The following is a 24,577-nucleotide window of genomic DNA, read 5'->3' on the forward strand; positions in this document are numbered from 1 at the left end:
TCAAAAGGTGTTCAACATCGTTATTCATCCAGAAGTCCAAATCAAAATCACAATGAGATACCACTTCAAGTGTGGCTTGATGGCTAGGATGGCTGTAATAAAGAAGATACATGGTAACAAGTGTTGGAAAGGGTGGGGAGAAAGCCGAACCCCACACAGCACTGATAGGGATGTGAGTGGTACAGCTGTTATGGAAACCAGTTTTTCAGTGCCTCAGAAAAGAAACAGAGTTACCACTTGACCCAGCAATTCTGTACAATATTGAAAACATACGTGTTTTGTGAAAACACAAAAACTTATACAGGAGTGTTTCTAGCACCGTTATTCATAATAGGCAGAATGTGGAAACCAAATGTCCATCACTTGATGAATATATAACCAATTGTGGTATACTTATACATGGAATATTATTCAGCCATAAAAATGAAAGAAATTCTGACCCATGCTATAACTTGGGTGAAGCTTGAAAACATTATGCTAAGTGGAAGAAGCCAGTTACAAAAGGCTACATATCGTAGGAGTCATTTTATTTGAAATTTTCAGAATTGGTAAATCAACAAGGATGGAAAATAGATTAATGGTTGCCATGGGCAACGAGGAAAAGAGTGGGCAGTGACTACTAATGGGTATGGAGTTTCTTTTTGAGGTGATGAGAATATTCCAGAACTAGTGTTGATGGTTGATGGGTTGCATGACTTTGAATAAACCAAAAACAATGAGTTGTACACTTTAAAAGGGTGAAGTTTATGGTGAGAGGTCATTTCCCTATAGCCAAAAGTTAACACACCTTTAAAATTTTTTTGTCAATAATGGGTGAGAAATAATTTCTTTGAGATAGGTTTAAAAACAAAAGCAAAATATAACACGCACCAGGTGTTAATAGTGATTATTGCTGTGATTTCAGAGGATAATAGTGATTATTGCTCTGATTTCAGAGGATAATTTACTGTTTTTTGTTATTCTGTATGATTTGAAGTTTTTGTTCACTTGTCATTTTAATGGAGATAGTAAGACTCTCAAGTTCAAATAACTAGAACTCCCAAATCTCACATCCATTCTGCAGCCCCATCACTTGTGCAAATCATTACCATTCCTCATAATTTTGGTCCTTGAGTGATAATTCTGAAATCCTCCAGCCCCACACTGAATGAGTGTGAATGCCACATCTTATTAGCATCTGGGGTGGGTTTGCCTGGAACTACCCCGTAGTTTGTTTTCCTCAGCCTTCCCCAAGGCAAGAGCTTCACATAAACATAGATGTTTGGGATTAAGTATAAAAGCTGTGGCCAGAGAATAGAGGAGTTTTTTTGTTTTTTGTTTTTTTTGTTCATGGGAGTAGTAAAAGGACAGAATTATCTGATTTTATGTAGAAAACAAAAGTCTTTCATCCGTCTTGTTTTAGCCTCTATTTTCTCAAATATCCAGGCTATTGGCTACTCTGATCTGAACCTTTATCAATGATTCATAAACTGATAATTGGCTCCAAGAATCCAAGGAAAACATTCTTCAGGACTTCTTTCCTTTGTGTCTTTTTTAAAAATTATTTTTAAATGCTCTGATCCTAGAAAATGGGATACGTACATCTTGTTAAAAATACTAAACAGTTTTGGGGAAAAAAGTTTTATTACCTAACAATAGTGTCTGCTTACATAATTTTTTTGTTCATTCCTAATTGGCATTTTATTTATTTATTTATTTATTTATTTATTTATTTTTAAGTTATTTATTTTGAAAGAGATGGAGAGAGAGAGAATTTCAAGCAGTCTCTGTGCTTTTGGTGCAGAGCCTGCTGTGGAGCTTGATCCCACAAACCATGAGATCACGACCTGAGCTGAAATCAAGACTCTGATGCTTAACTGACTCAGCCACCTAGCCAGCCCCCTCATTGGCATTTAGATTGTTTCTCAATATTTTTGTTGTTACAAATAATGCTGTGATGAAGTCCCTATAATTACCTGTTTCTGTACTTATTCAATAACCTTTTAAGGTAGATAGAGCAAAATTGGATTTCTGGGCCAAATGTTATATTTTGATACATATTATCAGATTGCTACATAAAAAAGCTTGACCAATTACACTTTTTTCTTCTTTCTTTGCTTTGTTATGTTCTTGTCCTGTCCCAAACACTCTCTTTTACATTTTTGAGATAGTAGGCCAATATTTATTGATACGTACTGTGTCAAGGTCAAAGCTAGATCCTTCCCCTGCAGTGTTTTAAAGCTCAGGTTAAAGAACTTACCCACGATGAAAGTAAGTTGCCACCAAGGTGTGAGTCCAGGTATCATGGATCCCACCTCAAGCAAAGTGAGGAGGTAGGAATATGGATGTTTATAAAGGATTGATTTATATCAAACTGTAGAGTGCTTTGGATACCAGGTTATGCAGGAGGGATCTTGTCCATTCAGTAACCAGCAGCCACATGAAGGTTTCTGAGCAGGAGATGATGTGTTGATAGTTGTGATCTAGACTCTAGGATACTTGTTTTCTTAGCTCTTGACATGGATTTAAGCAAGGGATTTTAGACAGACTTTCTAAATGAGTGGGTAGTCTTGGGGGGGGCATCAAAGAAAGAAGGACACGTTATTACTTTCTTTCCCATTCTTTGCCATGGAATGTGAGAAGAATGGCTAGCCACTATACCCAGAAAATGAAATATGGGCAATTTTTTTTTCAATTTTTTTTTTAAGATCAAGAAGCCTTGATCAATGTTTCCTCAGATAGATCCACTTTTGGCTTCCCGCTGATGTCTCTGCAGTTTGTGGCACCTTCTTGGGCAAGAGCTACATTGTGATTTCATGTTTCTTCAAGCACACCAGCTCTGGCACTGTGAGCTCCTCACTGGGAGAGGCATGCTTTCCGCTTGCATAAACCTTACATTTGAAGATAAACTTATTAATTTCTTACTATTTTGTGTTTGGTCCTATTTTCAAAAATATATCTATTCAGTAGTTTCTGATTCTTTACCTTCTAATTGATTTTTACAGTACTATGTGGAAATGTAATGGATACACATTTGATTTGGCTTTAATGATGGACATTTACTTTATCCAAGCAATTCTAAAAAGACAGTTACCTTGTAAAAGTATTTTCTTGGGCTTTGCTCTTTATGAGTTCAGGGGTAAGTCATAACTTTTCTGTTATCTTGAAACAAGGTATTAGTTCTTATCATCAGTGGAGACTCACTCTGTTGATGATGTTGCCAAGCTGGGTTTGTTTTTGCTTTAGATGAACCAGACCATTCTCTCATGCTCAGCGTTGAGTATGTTAGTGGCCTGTATCTTTACCCATCTAGCTTTTGCTTATTCACTGATGCTTATAATATAAACCTTATTTCTGAGATTTAAAATGGGCAGTCTAGGAGAGTGTGGCCTAATAACATTGGATATATCCAACAAACATTTATGAAATATCAAAGAAGTTCTTCCTGGAATGTAGTAAAAGGAACAAAAATGCCCAAATCAGACTTTACACCCAGATTAAATTAATGGGATGAGCAGCTGTTTTTAGTTCATAAAATTTTCATTATAATTGAAGTTACACACATGAATATTCTTCATTCTAATAAGATGTAAAACATTTTGTACTTTTTATTTTCAATTTCTGCGTTAGAACATCTGAAGTCTTGAGTGTTCATCTGGTGAATCACAAATAGTGTAAGTTGCATGTTTTGAGGGGCTTGATTGTTGGGCATTTTGTGTGTGTGTGTGTGTGTGTGTGTGTGTATCCATTTTTTCCTTGCTTTTTTTTTTTTTTTTTTCCTAGTAGCAGATTTGACAGTTTGGTGATTTCTGTGTGTTGGGCACCAGCCTTTTTGGTTGGCCTTCAAACTTGCTTTCACTGAAGTATTAAAATATTCTGGCTTTGTTAACTTTACTTAGGAATTATTTCTAAGCTCCATTCCTAACAGTAAAGGGCTTGAGGGTATAGTTATCAAATAGCCTGGATAAATACCACCGTATTCATCCCAAAACATGACTCCCTTTGCTCATATTGGCCTTAATTTCCAGAGCACCAGTGGGTGATCAGACAATTACCAGAATGCACTGCCAGTTGCAGAAACTGAGCAACAGGGCCTTTTCTGTGTAAATATGACATCTGGGCAGGAATCTGATTTTTGGCTCAGTAACACTGCCCTGGAAAAGGTACTCATGTGCTTTTTATATTTGTGTTTACATAGTTGGAGTCTTCTCTGCCTCCCTATCCTGGTGTATACTGAGGATGCCCTCCCCATCCTGTGTATACTAGGATCCTGAGGACACTGTAGGTCAGTGCTCAGCTGCTTGCAGACAGTGCTCTGTGTTATTTGTTCACTGAATGGCAGGTCTTGCTTCTTATGGGCTGAAATGGGGATGAGGGAAGTGAAAAGGGATGGAATTGTCAGGAGGGGCAAGTGCAAAGTGGGAACGTCCAATATGATTTGGTAGGGATTCAATGTAGAGGAAATCTTGAACTGTTAATAGGAGACCTTGCTTCTGATTTTTGCTGCTTGATCACTTATATATACAGTTTGACTTTGGGAAAAGGGACAGAGCTGGCCTGAACTCCCTCATAATGTGAAGATTTAATAAGACAATAAAGGGGAATGCTCTATACTTGGAGGGTATAAGGCAGTAGACAATGAAAGTTGTTGGAACTAATGGTGAGTAAATGCTGTTTTCAAAGGGAGGGGGCCCCTTAAAGGTACTAACTTTGAAAAGCAGACTAAGCTGTTTTATTGAAATAGAGGTGATGATTGAATCGGAAACAAGGATGTTGGGCTAGGGAGAGCATCCGATGCCATTTATGAGTAAGAACTTTTGAAATACCTTAGTCGGTGCCTTTTGACTTTTTATTCTCATCCTCCTTGCCCTTTGGTTTGGGCTGTGTATCAGTGCAGGATTCAGGGGGAAGGTTAAACATGTAGATTCATTGTGTTGGCTCTAGTTGTGTAGGCCTGGGGCTGTCTCTTGGGAATCAATGGTTCTTAAGTTCTTCAGGTGAATCTGTTGTGCACTTAGATTTGGGAGCCCTTGGTAACTAGTCAGTATCCTGCAAACATACTGCTGAAACCTGTCAGTGTTGTATAGCATGACCAGTTGATAATCTGGCCCTCCAGCAAACAGGTAAACACTTTTTACCAGAAACACCCTCTTGGAAAGTTCAACAAAATTCAGTTGAGGGCCTTCTTGAATTTATGCAAGGAAAGTGTTGTTAGTGGAAGGAAGGGAGGAAGAAGGGAGACTTCAGTGACTCTGATTAGTGTCAAAATTGTGTTGCATTGTTTCCTGTTTTGGATCAGAGGTGCTGATTAGATTTTCTTTCTTGCAGCACTTACATCTGTAGTAAATAAATAGGTTGAGTATTAAAAATGACAGTATTTTATCACATGCATGCATATCCGGCAGAACAACCTAAAGGTCTTAAGACAGCACACCAGGAATCTGATGCCCATCTGCTTGGTCTTAGGATGTGCCTCCTACATCGGGTTGAGAACTGACACCTGGGAGCTTGGTTGTTGTCTTTCCAATCAAGGGTAATAGTGGTAGCTAGGCAAGGAGATGGAGAATAAAAAAGCCAGGCTGAGGTCAGTTTCCTGGTCTGCATTTAAACAGCTATATTTTGAGACCTTTTCTGTGCAGGAGGTCGAGGCAGCTCCATTCTATGTGCCTGACCTCAAGAGAGTTGGAGAATTGGGAGGAATTTAGGGGATAATTTATGGGGTAATATCCCTCTGCTCTAGGATGACTCAATAGACTCTTGTCTGAAGGTAGGAAAACCTGGCCCCTCATACAGGTCTAGTTTGGGTGAGTCTTTCTCCAGGTGTCCTTTATTATCATACGTTAAAATAATCTTTCTTGTTTGTTTTCTACACGTAATTCCTGCTCATTGTAGGACAGTTGCAAAATACATGTAAGAAAAAACAGATTATGTTAATGCCCTCTTCAGGTGTGTGCTTTTCTAGTAGTTGGCGGCTCCAAAGGGAGCCAGTATTCTGACCTCCATCCTTATAGCTTAATGCTGCCTGTTGTTGGTCTTCATGTGGAATGGACTCCATACTCTGTTGTATCAGTTTTCTTTTGCTAAATCTTGTGTCTGGGAGCCTCATCCGGGTGTATCAGTACTTTTTTTCCCAGTGTTGGGTAGCATACTGTAGTTGCTACAGTTTATTTACTCATTCTGCAGAAAAATCACTTTTGCAAACATGGAATCCTATTGTACATAGTATTCTGACTTTTACATTAATTTAACATTACATTTGGGACTGTCTTTCCTTATTAAATGTGTCATTTTAAAATGACTTTCTATGGTTGTTTAGATGTATTCGTTGGATAAAATTATTCTAGTGTGTTTCATTAAATGTCTGTGCTGGGCATTTGCATTATTTCTCGTTATTTGCTCTTATAAATAATGATGTGAGGAATATCTTTATAGGCTGCTCTAAGCCCTCAACTAAGATTATTTGCTTAGGACATATTTTTAGAAGTAGATATATGAGTCTAAGGGTTTGTATGTGTTTGAGGCATTTATTAGGTTAGGTATTGCTAAGCTGAAGCATGCATTTCTAAGCATCTCAGAAAACTCCCCAAGGGCATGGCAGTTGGCAGTGTTGTATAGACCTACTTTGGAATTGGGATCAAAAATGGCTACGCAAAAAAAAAAAAAAAAAAAAAAAAAAAGAATGGCTATGCAATTTGCAAGGCCCAGTGCAAAACGAAAATTCAGGGTTCCTTGTTTTAAATGTTTGAGAACTTCAAAACCAGTGACGTCAGATCATTTAACTAAGTGGGTAGCCCTTCTGAGAGGTGAGCATGGTGCGACTGATGTGTCCTTGAAGTCAGCACCAAATGGGATGCACTGGGAGGCCTGATATCCCAAGATAAGACTCTGATTGGACAGGTTCACAAACTGTTACAGATTTTGAAACTTTGCCCACCACTCAGGATGCCAGTAAGCTTGCACTGAATAGACATTTTTCTAGGTAGTAGGATTGTGGGGATAGGGGATCTGAGGTTAACCGTGTGGATTTAAATAGTGGTTCTGTCACTTATTTTTATGAGACTTTACAAATTTGCATCTTTGGACCTCAGTTTTTTTTTTTTATCTGTAATATGGGGTTGTATTACCTCATAAGATTGTTGTGAGAATTAACTGAAATGTGTGTATATAAAGGACTTAATACAGTGCTTTACCACAGTAGGCTATTAACAAGTGTAACCTATTATAATTGGTTATCAATTCTTAAACACTGTGCTTTAAGAGAGTGAGCCTCCCTGACCTAAAATATGTACCTCCACTAGGCTATCGGGCTCCTGAGATTCCACCATTTGATTATTCCTTAGCATTATAGTATTCCCTGCTGCAGCTCACTGTTAATAATGAGGACTGTTGCTAATAACCCATTCCCAGGAGGCGTTAGAGCAGCTTGGCGGGGTGGGGGGCTCTAGGAGTGGGGGTTAGAGAGGCTAGTGGGGTGTTTGGTTTCACATGGCTGGTGTGCAGAGTGTATGTGTGATGTGTGATAGCAGGGTGGGGAGGAGGTTGGTGAGAAGAGAGGGCTCTGGAGCCCGAAGGGCTTTGGATGCCAGAATGGGAGGGAGAGATTCATTTCCAAGTGGTTTAGGGTGATTGAGTGTCACCTAGAAGTTAATGAGGTACGAAGGTTTGGGGATTGACCATACCTGGAATTTGTGCTGTGAGCATTTAACTTCTCAGACACTGTTTTTGTCTTTGTGTAAATGGTAATAATAATGATGGTAGTATTAAATGGCATTAGTAGTTGTAGGAGTAGTCATAGTAGTGGGGTTAGTATTATTAACTAACATTTATTGAATGGTTACCCATATCACCTTGAGTGCTTGACACATAAGACCTTATTCACCTTTGGAACAACCTGTGTCATAGGTGTCATTAATCCCATTTTACTGAGGAGACTGCACATCACAGAGCATCAGGGACTTGCCTATTAGGCAGGTTAGAGATGAGATGTGAATCCAGGTAATCTGACTTCAGGAGCTCCACCCTTAATCTCTGTTGTCTTTTTCTGTGTGTGTGTGTGTGTGTGTAGGCTGACAACTGCTTAGCACTTGAGATCTCTGTAAATTGAATGGGTTCTCTGCAGAAGCATTATGGCATAAATGGGCTTGGTCAGATGGGGTGGGGCAGACTATGTGTTCTGGCTTGGTGGATTTCATGTATTCTCTGTGTGACTGCTAGACCCAGGGGCTTAGCAGGGGCAAGAGCAGGCAACCTGACCTGCACACCCTGCCTTTCTTTTGGGCTACCCCTCTGTAGTTACAGGAGAATTCCAAAATCACCATGATTAGAACTGAGATGTCATCACAACAGGAATATCTGTGGGAACTTTTTTTCCCCCTCGAAGACACTTTAATTAAATTCCCATCATGAAAACAATTAGGCAAGATTTGCCATACCTAACCAGTCAATAACTCAAGGACAGGATCTCATTAAGAGCTTTCGCTTTCCCGGAAACTGCCATTTTGAGGATTCAGAGCTGGTGACTGCGTGCTCTGGGAATTAATTTATCCATATTTCCTCTGAGCTTTTCTTTTTAATTTTCCCAAATCCAGAAGGAAACACATTTTTAAATGACCTAAAAGTAGGAGACTGATTGTACACACCGCCATTCACTTTCACAAAGGTGTTCCTAAGTTTGAGGTGTTCTTTCCCTGTCATGATTGCATTGTCTTCTGTGTTGACTTACGCCTGCCTGTGGACAAAGCAATAGATGTGGCCTGGATACAGGCACCGCGTGAGTGAGTGAGCCTCCTCTTTTAACATAATTTTCCAGATACTGTGGTGTCTTATCTCTTAGCCAGGTGAGGGCTGCCCCTTACTGATGTCAGCAGGTAGAAATCTTGAGATACTTGATTCAATTTCCCTGACAAAAGTATTGAGATGAACTATAAATTGGCCCATTTTTTTTGCTTCCTTCTCTTCTGCACCCATTTTCCTTCTGTCCATGCTTTTGTTCCTAATGCGCTATTGATTTTCCACCAGGGGCTAGCCATTGAAGTTGCCATTGAGGCAATAAAAAATGTACAAATACAACTATCTAGAAAAACCGTTGACATCATCTAGTAAAGACAGACCCAGAAATTCAGCTGTTAGGTAGTCTAGAGGCACTTGTGTACATATGTACCTGGATGCATTATAAAATGTTCATCTTCAGTAGAATGGACAAATAATTGCGAGTATTTTCAAACAGCGGAACACTATGCAGCCATGAAAATGAACAAACGACAGCTACATGCAATAATATGGATGAATCTCAACTGAGCATGCAGGGTTTATTGTCTGTGACTTAGTGAACAGTCAGTGACTAGATCAGCATGTGTTTAGGAAACTGGCTTTGGGCAGTGTGGCTTATAGAGAGTCCACACTGGAGACAGGGATCCCCCTGAGAGGCATTTGTGGTCCTGGAAAGAGAAAATTGCTATGCTAACCCCTGGCATTCCCAGTAGCAGGGGAGAGAATGACACGGACTGTTGAGAGACGTTAGAAGAAAAATAAGTACAGTCTGGTGACTGATTAAATGCTTGGGTTGATTAGAAAGGGAGTTTACTTCCAAGTCGCTGAGGCCTCTAATATCATAGACTAGGAGGATGATGGTGTCTTTAACGGATGTAGGAGCAGGCCTGGGGTTTTGAAGCAATGGATACTGAATCTACATGCAACCAAGCTATATGATCTTGAACAAGTTATTTATCTTCTCTTTACACAATTTCCTCACATATAAAAGACAGAAAATGTTTTAAGAGTAACAACCTCAGGGACGCCTGGGTGGCTCAGTCGGTTAAGCATCCAACTTGGGCTCAGGTCTTGATCTCATGGTTTGTGGGTTTCAGCCCCGTGTTGGGCTCTGTAATGACAGCTCAAAGCCTGGAACCTGCTTCGGATTCTGTGTCTCTCTCACTCTCTGCCCCTCCCCCGCTCACACTCTGTCTCTCAAAAAATAAAATAAACATTAAAAAATTAAAAAAAAGTAACAACCTCAGAAGATAATATAGTGTCTGATACATAATACACTCTAGTATATGGTTTTTGAAGAGTGAAAGTGACCCCGGATATATAGCATCACGTGATGCAATCCTTTCTTTAGACATAACAGAGATAAAAGATAGATGTAGGAAAACTTGAATCATCTTTATGTCTCTTGAGTGAAACAAACACTACAAGTTTGGGGGCAGTAGAAAATCTTAGAACAAAAGGCACAAAAACCAGAGGTTATATAGTGTTGGAAAGGGAAAGCCAAGGAGGTGACTTAATGAGATTTTAAGTGAATGGTAAGTCAGAAGTTAGCATGTACTTTTGCTGAGAATGGTTCTTGGGAGCACAGAGCCTTTAAAAGAATAACTTTTTGTTTATATATAAATGATTTTCAAGTCCTTACTATTTGGGTGATTGCCAAGTAATATATATTATAGAAAATTAGTAAAAAGAACATAAGGAGATAACACCCATGATTCTAATGTCCAGAGATTCTTTTCATATTTCAGCTCTGTCCATTCATCTTTCTATTCGTCCATCTTTTTTTCTTTCTCCTTCTGCTTCTTTTTAAAGAGCTGAAATTAATCTGTATATTGTTGTATAACCTGCTGTGTTTTGCACAGGAGCTTTAAAGAAGGCTTATCTAGCATGAGGGGTTTAGGTTAGCTATGTGTAGTAGGAAGAAAATGTCTGATGTGCTTTGTCAATGAATTATTGAGGGAAAGTGCAACATTTCCTTCTCTGGCAGTCTTAAAATATACTAGGATAAACTCTCATTTCAGTGATGGTAGGGCATGACCCTGCTTTACTGCCCTGTTATTCTTTGATATGTGGGCAAACCATGAGAGTGCTTTTCTGCACACTTCCATCTCCCAAAAGTAGCAGAAAGAAATACTGGTTAGAATATGATGTAAGAGAGACTTTTATTAATCCCTCACCTACACTTGCCTTGAGGACTGAAGAGTTTATCTCTCCCAAGAGTGTAAGACTGCTCAACTTTTCATTTTTAAATATTAAAATCACTGTAAAATTCTACTCTGACTAATCTAGAATAAAGACAGGAAAGATTAGTGTCACTAGGATGTAGTTTTACATGAACAAATCATTTTAAATAGGCTTAAATCTAAGAGGTGGAGGCTGCTTTGCCTAGACAGACTATTTGCCTAGACTGTTTATGTCACATTGGCTAGGATAGCTGTGTGTGTGTGTGTGTGTGGGGGGGGGGGGGGAGAGAGAGAGAGAGAGAAAGAGGAATCTGAAGGCTTCTTTTTACTGATTGCACGATTTGCATGTAGGGGCTACCGCTACTAGAGAATTAGACAGAAGGTCTAATAAGAGTTATGATAACTTTGATATGTGGCTCTTCTTGACTTTGTACTCACCTGCAAACTCTTAACTAGTTCTAGTGTTCTCCCAAAGGCAAGTTGGTCCATAGATTGGTAAGGTGGAACATCCTTGGGGGAGTGAGGGCCTGGGGGTAATTCTGCCATCTTTCTGATGTCACTCTTAAGTGTTCTCTGTTTTATGAAATGGAGATAATTTAATATTGGTAGAACTCTAAATAGCAGAGTGGCACACCTTATCTCAGCCCCCCTCCCCTCCAATCAAGGCTTAAAGAAGTCATCCCAGGCTTCTAACTTTCTAGTCTCTGTGTCTACCGTCTGTCTCCCTCCCTCTGTAGTAATAGTGGCTAAAATTTAATGAAGGCTTGTTGTGTCTGAGGAACAGTTCATATTTACTTCTCAAGATAGTTGTGAATGGAAGATACTATGAATATTCCTGTTTTTACATATGAGAAACTGAGTTAAGAGAGTCTTAGTAATCTAACCAAAGTCCTACATCTGATAATTATCTCAGACTCAATTTTAAAAGGCCATTTTGCAGCATGAAATGAATATATATATTCATAATAATATATACATATATTTTAATTGGAATTAGTTAAGTTTATTGTGAGTCAAGAACAACATTTTATTTATGTATTAAAAATATTTTTTTTAAATGTGTATTTATTTCTGAGAGAGAGGGAGAGACAGAGCATGAACAGGGGAGGAGCAGAGAGATAGGGAGACAGAGTCAAAAGCAGGCTCCAGGCTCTGAGCTGTCAGCACAGAGCCCAATGTGGGGCTTGAACTCACAAGCCGTGAGATCATGACCAGAACTGAAGTCGGATGCTTAACCGACTGAGCCACCCAGGCTCCCCAAGAAGAACAACATTTTAAAGATAGAGTACAGATCTCCTGACTATCACAATTTTACATGGGATTATGTAGTCTTAGCTATGACTAGACATCCTATATTCTGCAGTAGTTACACTTAGAATAATGAAGCTATATATATTTTCTTTTTTCTCTTGGCTTAATTGGCATATAACATAGTGTAAGGTGTACAACATAATTTTATATATGTATGTATTGCAAAATGATTACCATAATACACACCCATCACCTCTCACACAATTATTTTTGTGTGTGATGAGAAAATTAAAATTTACTCTTTTAGCAACATGAAATATTCTTAACTTGAATAAAACAATTGCTTATATAAACTGTAAATCTCTTTTTAACAAAACTTTTGTTGTAACAGGCAGTTATTGAATTATTATGGATATTGTTTTGTGTTGACTTTAAATGGTAATGCTTTGGGAAATCTCTATAGTTTAAATATCCAAATGTAGAATGACATCAATGATTTTTTTTTTTTTTTTTTTTTTTTTTTTTTACAGGACAGAGTTCATTCAGAGAGGCAGAATTTCAATTACAGGGGCTGGCTTTCTCAACTGCATTTTGGAGACTTTTGCCAGCACATTCTTAAGACAGGGAGCCCAGAGGGTAAGCTTGTTTTTACTTTGAACCAATATTTATTTTAAGAAATCATGAAGATTCCCGTTGGGTTATTGAATAAGGCTCCTGAGCAGACACGATGAGAAAAAAATACAGTTTATAAACAAACAAATAAAAAATAAACAAATAGATGCAAAAATAAGTATCTTTGCTAATTATTGCATACATCCAAATCCAAGTAAAACTTAAATGCCATTTGTGACCCATTAAATTAAAACTATGCCAGTAAAGAATATGTAATAATATGGAGAACTAAGAGATATAATCAGAATGAGTAATTACATTTTCAGTATATTCAGTATGATGACACCCATTTAGTGAAAAAGATAATAGCTAGTATTTATTGAGCACTTATTATGAACTACTCACTGTAAAAAGAATTTTTATTTATTATTTAATACAAACCTTTGAAGTAGCTATTTTTGTTGTTCTGTTACTATGGATGAAGAAGATACAGAGACCTTGAGTTCCTGGTTGTTACTTCTTGTGTTTTTCAAATTCTGTGGGAGTTTAAGGTTCCATGAAGGTGATTTAGAGACCACCTTAGAGTCTAAGGTTGATACCCTGTTTTAAATAGAGCTATTCTTGGGGCACCTGGGTGGCTCAGTTGGTTGTGCATCCGACTTTGGCTCATGTCATGATCTTGTGGTTTGTGAGTTCAAGCCCCGCGTTGGGTTCTGTGCTGATAGCTGGGAGCCTGGAGCCTGCTTCGGATCCTGTGTCTCCCTCTCTCTCTGACCCTCCCCTGGTTGTGCTCTGTCTCTCTCTGTCTCTCAAAAATGAATAAATGTAAAAATAAAATAAAATAAATAAATAGAGCTATTCTATTTTTAATCTGTCTTATATAGAGAAATTTATATGTCTCATTTTCTTGCCTTCACAGCATTATTTTCAAAACGTCTTTAGGGTAAAGTCTATTCCTTATGCATTATGATATGCTTATTACAGGTGTTCTGAAGTATTGAGAAATTATTATTTAATTTTTATTAACTTGTTTTATATATAATATTGTACTTTTAAATTGTTGTTGTTGTTATTGTGATAAGGGGCATAATCACTTACTTCCTGGATTTACTCAGGACATATGCTATGCATATGTTACCTTGTTTTGTCTTGTAGAATAATAGGTTTAATGGCTGGTCTGAAGGAATATTGTTGTGGCTCCAGGATTATCTGGGTAACAAACCTTTGTTCTCGCTTTGCAGATCTAGGTTCAAGAATGAGCCTGGACCATGATGTGTTAGTCTGGGAGGCTGAGGATGATGAACGAGTGTTTGATACTGTACTGTACTCCATAAACATACTGTCAAGATTAATGGTGTATTCCTGTCTCAGAAATGCACATATCCAGACTGGCCCAGCCTGTTGAAGCTGGGCTTGAAGTGGATAGCTGGGCTTCTAGAAGGTCTGATATGACCTTACTCACTCACACATGATTGGAAGTTTTTCTGCTATATTGCAAAGTATGCCTGTGTAAAAACCCACATGTTGTACAAAATTGCACCGTGAAATTAATGGGTCTGATGATAGAAATAATTTCACTGCCATATCCCTGAGTATCATACACTCTTTTGATCAAGATTGAGAAAAATTTTCCTTAAAGAACTAGATAGTAAATACGTTAGGCTTTGTGGGCCAAGAAGCAAACTGGAGATATTATGCTGGGGCTTTATAGCAAGAGAGAAACAAGTTTCCACAAATTTTTTTTATTTACAAAATTAAAAATATAATAATATTTGAATTTTTTTTGTAATATAGTTCTTCTGATCAGAAAAATGGGATTCCATTTTGTGGGAGAACATAACGTTTAGCTAAATTGTCATTCGGAGTTAGTGTTCCCTACCATCAAATTGCAAATGTTCATTTGTGAAAACCATTCTTGTGGATCACACAAACACTGGTGGTGGACTGGATCTGGCCTGTGGGCTATATGGTTTGCCAACCCCTGCTTTAGATAAATAAATAGTCTTTGATTAATTCAGATAGGTTTATGTTCGACCTGTCCATCAATCTGAACCTTGTAATGACTTTTAACCATACAGTGGTTGTGGATATTCTGATCCTGTGCGATGCATAAAGTGAACATTATTAGTCCCATTTTATCGATGAGAAATGTCTTGGAAGAGTTAAGTGCACCTAATATGTGGGTGGCTGCTTGTCTGCCTTTTTCTTACACGTATACGTGGAGCACCTGCTTTTTGCTAGGCTCTGTGGTAAGCATGGGCTTTTAAATGGATTTACTCAAGGTCATAAGGAGAGCAAAAGGTGGAGTCTGAACTCACATCCCCATGTTTTACAAGTCTTACCCTTGCCACTTTACTCTGCAAGATTTTTCAGATAAACAAAGCAGATGGTTTGCCCACTCAGCACCTTTGCTGTGTATCAGATGCATTTGTGTGGTAGTCTTACTTTCTCTGTAGTTATTAGGACTCTTTGGTTATAAGTAATAGAAACTACTTTAGGCTAGCTCATTCATTGTAAGGGTACAAGGGCCGTGAGGCGGGCAGGCTTCAGAATGGTCTGCCCTGGGACTGAGAGATGCCAGGAACCCAGATACTATTCCTTCTTCAGCACTTGTCTATAAGAGTATGCATCTGTTGTATTCTCTTTCTTATCATGTGGGCCTCTACAGTCCAAGTGTACATCTTGTATAGAGTTTTGGCCAACCAAGAGACTGTCTGCTTATTTCATTCATTTTCAAATTCTTTGGAAGGGACTCTTGTGGGCATTTCATAGGTCAAGCGTAGACAGGAGGGTAGACGTCAGGTTTTACGAATATGGCTCATCCCAGGTCGTGACTGGATTGGGTGGGAAGTCATGTCCCAGGGAAAAGGGTGGTGGGATGGGTAAATACTCCCAAGGGTTTCTGGTGTGATATCACAGTAGATTGTATGTTCTTGATGGCAGAGAGGGAGTTTTATGAATCTTAATTCCAATTCCCCTCAACCCATCATAGCTTGGGCAGCAGTCCTACATTCATGTGGAAATGGGTAGAAAGGAGATAGAATGCACAGCTATATCTCATTTGGTTTCTGATGAGTATTATCTGGAAATCATCAAGTGGATTTAAATTTTTTAAGTTTATTTATTTACTTTGAAAGAGACCTGGGCAGGGGTAGAGACAGAAAGAGAGAGAGACAGAGAGAGAGAATCCCAAGCAAGCTCCACACTTCCAGCTCAAAGCCCGATGCAGGGTTTGAACTCAAGAACCATGAGATTATGACCCAAGCTGAAATCTAGAGTCAGATGCTTAACCAGCTGAGCCACGAGGCACCTGAAGTGACTTTAAATTTTTAAAGTGAGAAACCCAAGTAATTCCTGCGTATTCTTGCTTTTGCTCAGAAGTAAGAATATATTTTTCCTGTGAGGTTTTGCCTTTTCTGGCTTTCCTCTTTTTTTTTTTTTTTTTTAAGAGGCTTAATGAGTTAGCTTTTCAATCTTAGAAGCCACTTGTGCTAAATGGTCTTTTACCTTTTAGCCAAATGGGGATGTTTTCGGGTATCAGCCTGACTTCCTGATAAACCTTCACAGTTGAGCCTGAATAAATGGCTTCTGTGGAAGTCATCCTGAGAGTGTTTTAGGTGAGTTTATTTAGGACTTTATTCTTGAGACTGTTTAGTGATGGTAAAGGTGGGATCTGATATCTATTTTTTTCTAGAGAAAGCAAAATGAGACACTCGCAAATTAAGTATCTTTGTGTTTGTAAATTAAAAGCTGGCCCTAGATATGAACCCCCGAGGTGAGGTCACTTGTATTTCTGTGCCTCTGGTGGCTTGTGCAATTATTTTTCTGTCCTCCTTTCACTACTTTGAGGTGACATACAATTTGGGGGCCCTTCTAACACAAATGCTGACTTTTCATATACTGCTCGGACTTCCCTTTTCTCTGAGAATGGAAGTATGTGGGCAGCAGAATGGAGATTACCCCCTGGTAGCCAAGTCAAGAGCTATGCTTTTGAAATAGAAGCTGTTCTGAACTTATAGCCCACTAAAGCTCATCTCTGTAATGTGGCACAAATCACTTTATTCCCCTGATCCTGTATGTACTTGTCAACAAGATGGAAACTTTAATGCATTCCCGAACATAGGTATGAAAACTATGTTTGAAAGCTTTCAGCAGATTGAAGAACACAGGTCAAATATATGTAAGGTGTTATTTTTGTTTTCAAGAATTAAAAAACAAACCTACTCACATACTTCTTTTCATACTTTCTTTTTATGGTTGCATGTTTGTTTGTTTTCCAAACCCATATGAACACCCAATAGATTTTAAACTCAGAAGTGTAGTTCCACAAACAGTTTGAGTATCACCTGTGTGCCAGGCATTGGGTAAGGTGCTGGAGACACAAGCAGGAATGAAACAATTCATAAGAGTGGAGGCTGTGCCTTATACAGCTTTACTTCACAGATTCTAGCTCAGGGTGGAAGGCCTGACAGGCAATGAATAAACATCTGCTGATGGTGAGAATTATTGAACCCCATGTGGGGGTCAGTGCTCAGCACTATGATCATTGTTGGGAAGGATTTTCAAATAACAACTGGTACTTACAAGAGCTTACTTGATGCCATGCCCTACGCATGGCACACATTACCTTAATTTTCTAAACAAGTTTATGACATAGGAACTCTTCTTCCTCTTTCATTCACGGGGAAACTGAGGTCCCAAATGACAAAGCAGTTTTCTCAAGGTGACAGCATTAGTGGGTGGTGAACTTGGGATTTGAACCCAAACCTCTCTGACTCCAGAGTGTACTGTTAATGAATACCACACTGCCACATCCACTCACTCTGCCCTCAAGCAGCCACTTGTGTGGGGCCAGATGTGGTGTGCTCGATAGAGCCAGAGCAAGGAGTTGTGGGGTTTACAGTAAGGATGGAGGAATGCAGAAGCACGGAACTCAGTTGCCATGGAAGGACTTGGCATGGACTACAGGGACGAGGGGCCATGATGTTGGTTGTTGAAAAGGTCTTGAATGGCTCTGTTCAGAGCTGCCAGCCTCTGGTTTTATCCAGATTCCACCTGGCCTAAATTCGGGACTTCCATGCAGGTTTGAGGGTGTGTTTAGCTGGTGTTTCTGCCATTTTTACTATAATGATATATCCTTTTTTTCTGTTTTAATATGGACTATGGATTTGTTTTTGTGCTATTTGTTTTGAAAATATCTTTATATTACAAAAGAAAATTTCAGTGGCATTTTTCACAGAAATAGAATAAACAGACCTAAAATCTCTATGGTATCAGAGAAGACCCCAAATAGCCTTTCTTCTTGAGAAAGGAGCTGAAGGCATTGTGCTCCCTGATTTCAAACTATATTACAAAGCTGTAGTCATCAAAACATTATGGTATTGCCTAAAAACAGACACAGACCAAAGGGGAAGAATAGAGAGCCCAGAAATAAACCCATGTATATATGGTCAACTAATTTACAACAGAGAAACCATGAAGACAGTCTCTTCAACAAATAGTGTTGGGAATACTGGACAACTGCATGCAAAAGAATGAAACTGGACCACTTTATTATATCATACACAAAACAACAATAGCAACAAAAACCCAAACAAATGTTCAATAAAATGGGAAGAGGAATTGAATAGACATTTTTCCAAAGAATACATATAGATGGCCAACAGATGCACAAGAAAATGTTGAACATCACAAATCATCAGGGAAATATAAATCAAAATCACAATGAGATACCACTTCACACCTGTTAGAATGACTTGTATCAATAAACAAGAAATAATAAGTGTTGGTGAGAATGTGGAAAAAAAGGAACCCTCATGGAAAAAAAGGGCATGTAAGTTGGTGCAGCCTCTATGGGAAACAGTATGGAGGTTCCTTAAAAAATTAAAAATAGAACCACCATATGATCCAGCAATTCCACTTCTGGGTATTTATCCAAGGAAAATGAGAACACTAATTCAAAAAGATAGGTGTACCCCCACGTAAATAATGCATTGTTTACATTAGGCAAGATATGGAAATGACCTAAATATCCACTGATGGATGAACAGATAAAAAAGATGTAAAAGATGTGGCGCGCGCACACACACACACACAGAAATGTCTCTCAGCCATAAAAAATGAAATCTTGCCATTTGTTAACACCATGGTTAGATCTTGAGGGTATCATGGTAAGGAAAATAAGTCAGATAGAGAAATACAAATACATATGAGCTTACTGATCTGTAGAATCTAAAACAAAAACAAAAGCCAGGTTCATAGATACAGAGAATAAATTAGTGGTTGCCAAAGGCAGTTATAAAATAAAGATGTGGCGATATAAAGTACAGCATGGTGACTGTAGTTACTACTACTGTATTGCACATTTGCAAGTTACTAAGAGAGTAAATCTTAAAAGTTCCCATCACAAGAAAAATGAATTCTGCAACTATGTGTGGTGCTGATGTTAAATAGACTTACTGTGGTGATCATTTCACAATATATCCAAATACTGATTCATTATGTGGTACACCTGAGACTAATATAATGTATGCCAGTTATACCTCAAGAAAAGGTACACGTGAAGATGATGTTGGGAATGGTTTGGCTGGCAACATAGAAAAGATGCAGTGGAAAATGTCATCCATCAGTTGGAAAGGTCAGGGAATTATGGATTCTCAGAATGAAAAGTCCTTCCCTTCCTGAGCTGCTGATCAAATCCAGATTCAAGTGCTGCACACAAGACTTGCTGGCTCAGACTCTTGGGGGCACAACAGAGAAGAGGCTCTTGAGTACACGTGTTGGTCTGCAAGTTTGGCAAGCAGGGTGTTACAGAAAAGGAAGCATGAGTTTTTAAGATGTTATTTGACTCGCCAAAATCGTGACTCAAGAAGGTAGAGGTAGACCTACAGAAAAGATCTCCTGATTCCCCCCCCAGGATTAAAAACTACATTAAAACCTTTTTATTGTAGCAAAGTATATGTTACCTAAAATTTACCATTTTAACTATATGTAAGTCTACAGTCTGACATCATTAAGTGCATTCAGTGTTGTACAACCATCAGTACCATCCAATTCCAGAACTTTTTCATCTTCCTAAGTAATAATTCTGCAGCCATTAAATAGTAACTCCCCATTCCTCTCTCCTCCTAGTTCCTGGCAACCACCATTTTATTTTTTGTCTCTGAATTTGACTACTTTAGGTACTTCATGGAAGTGGAATTGTACCATATTTGTGTTTTTCTGTCTGGCTTATTTCACTTAACATAATGGTTGCAGGGTTTATCAATGTTGTAGCTGGGTAGTATTCCATTGAGTATGTATACCACATCTTGTTTATTCATCCATCAGTGCACGCCTGTTGTCTTCCACCTTTTGGCCATTGTGAATAATGCTGCCATGAATATGGGTATATAAATATCTGTTCAAGTCTCTGCTCTCAATTCTTTTTCTGGATTGTATGGTAATTCTATGTTTAAATTTTTGAGGAACTGCTTAAAAGTTTGTTTTTGAGATAGCTCTCTCTCTTTTTCCATGGCAGCAATGGACTGTACTATTACTGTGTATTTTTTTCACGTCTGCCCAGAAGAGTGGTGCTATATATACTATACTCTTGGCTGGTGACACTAGGGAGTGTGCCATATGGTGCTTTCCTCAGTCCGAGAGCCACTCAGTTGTCTCCTGACTCTGCCTTCATCTCTGTCTGCTGTAATCTCATGTTCTGGTGGACAGTTTTGATCCATGATGGGTTGGATGGGTTGGAAGCGTTGAAAAGTTGGAGGTGTTGAAAAGTGTTGAAAAGTGCCAAGGACAAGCGTCCTGGATAGCAAGTACATATGTTAATTTGCCTTGAGGTAAGCAAGCACATTCAAAAAACATATCAAGGAAACAGAAAGATCTGAAGGAAAATAGGGTTTGGGGGAAGTCTGAGACACATGCAAGGCTTCGTACATATTTCTGTAGCCTAGGGAAATGGCCAGTGACTGAAGCAGAGCTGAGATGGGCTCAGGCCAGTCAAGCCCCACCTCAGGGATCCTAAGAGAAGGAAACAGGACAGAGATCAGGCTATTCTGTGGGGCAGGTATGGCTCTGCAGGTGCTCTCCAATTCTGGAAAGGGAGACTTTGCAAGAGTCTTGGTTTTCAACCTTTTCTTCGTTATCACCCACCCACTCCCAGTGACTCTTTTAAGACTTCTTTTTTTCTATTTGTCCCCCTCCCCATGCAATACTAATACCATGGCTATACTGATTATCTCTTTGTAGACTGTATTATGCTATTGCTTTATACATAAAAAGTGGAAGATATTTTTCATTCCCCAAAACAAAATGTCACCTTGTGTTGTTAGGGTTCCCATTGAGAAAACATGGTTCCTACTGCCCTGAGTATCACTATCTCCGTCTCTCAAAATTAAAACAATCACCAGTCCTCTGGCCCCCAACCCCTAAAACTCCAAGCAAAAATCGAAAGAACTTTTTGGTGAACTCCCACGTGGTTCTTGCAGATTTCACATTTTACTCTTCTGGGAGAGGCTTAGGAGACAAAATGGGTGGTAATGCTCTTGTCATGCAAGTGTTCTTTTTTTAGCCCAGTTGTCTTCCCACTTGGAGACGACCATAAATGCTGTGGACATGCAGAGCTCTCATTATGCACTCGCATAGAGGTTTTTTGTTTTTTTTAGGTTTGTGAAATACATTTTCAGTGTGTAATAAAATAATGTGTTATCTTAGCCACTCTCCTGGCAAGGCCCCATTATTAGTCCCATGATTATTCCTGTGTTGATTGGGAGGCTGAAGCAGAGAGAGACTGAATTCAACAGCGTGTGAAATATTTGTCACTGAAACAATGTGGGCAAGTCAAACAGTTTGAACATCGCTTTAGAGAAGGTCTGGCCTACACATGCTATAGCTAAAGATATCTGAACATGCTGTTTCCTTAGGGTGTTTATAAAAATTCATTTTAATAGTGGAAGATAATTCTCTGCGACAGAAGATAGTATTCTTGTGTATATATTGGTATATACAAATGTGTGTGTGTGTGTGTGTGTATATATCTCCAAACACACAGCCACTGTACACAACACACACACACACACACACATACATACATACACACTCTGAGACACTGTATATGTAGTCCAAATGGGCATTTGAAAAACCTGGTTACTGTTTGGTTGCACCATTTTTGCAAACTGTATTAGTTACCTATGGCTGTATAACAGATTACCCCAGCACTCCACAGCTTATAGCACACATTTACTGTGTCTCAATTTCTACGGGTCAGGAGTCTGGGCATGCCTTAGTTGGATCCTCTGATTCAGGGTCCCACAAGGATGTAGTCAGTGTCTCGGCTGGGGCTGGGATCTCATCAGAAGGCTCTAGGGGGAAAATTCAGTTTCAGGTATATTCACATGGTTGCTGCCATGCCTCCCTGGTAGGGAGCCTCCTGGCTAGTAGGATTCTGCCAGCCTCCCTGGGTTCCTCGACATGCGGGGCTCTCACAACATGGCAGCAAGCAAGAGAAGGGGCAGGAGAGTGCTAGCAAAGCAAAAGCCATGGTTTTTGTTACCCGATCATAGAAGTGACATCTATTTATTTCTGTATTGCGTTCATTAGGAGCAGGTCATGAGATGTAGCCTGCAGTCAAGGGAAGGGGATACACAAGGGCATAAATACCAAGAGGCAGGGATCACTGGGAGCAATGTGAGACCTGCCTACCACACCGACCTCATGTGATGGGTATGCCAAGTTGCATGCACAACTGTTGAATTCTTTTTGGTGGTATTGGGAACTGATAATTAGAAGTTGGTAAGGGTTAGCTGCACCCGTACAACTTCACTCCCAGCTTATAAAAAAGTTCTGCAATGCATACAGACGTTTAATTAATCGTTTATTTATAAGTAGGCACAAAATAGATGACTTGTTTTATAAGTTTGATTAAGTCTCTTTCCTTTTGGGCGCTCCGACCATGAATTGCATAAATAGATGGCTCCCTGAAAACAGAACTGACTCTATTCTAAAGGCAAGATCCGGCTGTTCTAAAGATAACATCAGGCGGCCAAGTCTTCTGACCCAGTGGATGGGCATAGGACCATGTATACATAAACTTTGGGTGCCATCCCTAAAGTTGGCTGGTGAAGGGCTTGCTGGATAGAATCTTAGCTCTTCATTGTGTAAGGAGTATATCTCTGGAATGTTGAGCTAATCCCTGTATGTTAGGTTCCACTAATTAAATTAATGAGAGTCCATTTCTCACATCCACTAGGAAGCCACTAATTTTACCGGTGAAAATGCACAATTTATGCCAATTATTAAAGCCTCTGATGTTTCCAAGGATAACGGTAACTGACATTTCTGGAAAGTGAGTTTGCTGATTAGAATGCTCACAGCCAACCCCTGGAGCCTGAAGCTTGCATTAGGGCGACTGACTGTACCTGAGGTATAATGTGAACTAACACATGTACCATAATATTATATTGCATGTACCGAAATATTTTGAAGCAAATAGATAACCTGATAGTCATATACCAAATGTCAACTCCTGAACCTAGTACGCTTTGTCTTTAGAAAGATTATTCCGTGTGAGACAAGGTTTCAGCTGTGTGTTTAACACAAAGATTGAATATGAAGCTTTCGAGAAGCGGCCTTTGGTCCATCATCTGGTTTTTTCATTTCCTGGATGTCACATATCACATCTTGGATCGTCAATTTTCTCATCTCTGAAATGGAGAGATAATAGTTGTCTTTCACAGGGTTATTTTAAAGATTAAGTGAGGGCACATATATGAAACATGGCTGACATAGAGAAACTCCAAGAATTGTTAGCATTAAGAGAAGTTGTCTGATAAAAAAGATATTTTTTTAAGTAAATACCCTCTTAAATACTCATCTGAACAAAAATTTTAGATTGCGGCAGTATAGGTCAAGTTTGTGTTGTCTTAAAAATTATTTTTTGCCATTTTTTAAATCCATTATTTTAACATTCAGTGTCTCCACATTCACCATTTTGATTTAGTTCTTTCCATTTGTGTTCGTGTATGTTTGCTTATGTATGCATGTATGTATGGTATTTTTTGAAAGACACACTGGGATTATTTTGTTTATTTGGCCCAACTTTTTCATTTATGGGCATATTGTTAACATTTTCCTTGAAAACATGAGTTTTGATGCCTTTGTAATATTCCATTGGCATAAATGCCCTTATTGTTGGTTTCTGCTTTTTTTCCCACTATTATAGATATTATTGTGGTAAATCCATGAATACAAATACTTGTATTTCTCATCACTTCCAGGGTTAAAGAGTGTGCACATAATTTTAAGACCTTTGATGCAAATTGCTAAATTTCCTTACGAAAGAGTTTTGCCACTTTGCAGCTTCCACCGCAAGCCAACTCTGGCTATTATCAGAGATCTTGCTGTGTAACATGACGTAACCTCTTAGAATTTCCATTTGTCATTAGGGAAGCAGGGTTAATTATTCTACCCTCCTAGGATTTTTATGAAGAAGAAATGAAATTGTTAGCTCCAGACTTCTGGTTCCTGCTCCAAAGACATTGAAAATTAATGCTTCTGTCATTAACTAATTGTTTGACCTCAGTCTTCCTCCAAGTGTTTTAATTGTGTTACCTTGAACTAGTTGCCCTTAGCCGCCCAGTTTCTCAACTGTGAAATGAATGTCTGGTGGACACACATGCATGGTAGTCCCAACCTTAAAAGAGTGGACTTTTCAAAACCCAGTAATTCTAAGATCGAGGAAGACAGCAAATACAACTGTCATTCAAAAGAATAAATAAAAGTCACAAATATGA

General features: G+C 38.9%; 1 protein-coding gene across 5 annotated transcripts in view; it reads left to right on the top strand.

Moving 5' to 3' along the window:
• The window catches only part of PRELID2 (PRELI domain containing 2), a 68,004-nt gene that overhangs the window by 21,620 nt on the left and 21,807 nt on the right, over positions 1 to 24,577 (top strand). For all 5 annotated transcript variants that reach the window (XM_078449941.2, XM_078449947.2, XM_078449951.2 and 2 more), the window contains one exon: positions 12,713 to 12,818. In XM_078449941.2, the coding sequence (XP_078306067.1) occupies positions 12,713 to 12,818 (106 nt within the window). The remainder of the gene's footprint in view (positions 1 to 12,712; positions 12,819 to 24,577) is intronic.

This window comes from Panthera onca, chromosome A1, assembly GCF_046562875.1.
Source record: "Panthera onca isolate mPanOnc1 chromosome A1, mPanOnc1 haplotype 2, whole genome shotgun sequence".
NCBI lineage: Eukaryota > Metazoa > Chordata > Mammalia > Carnivora > Felidae > Panthera > Panthera onca.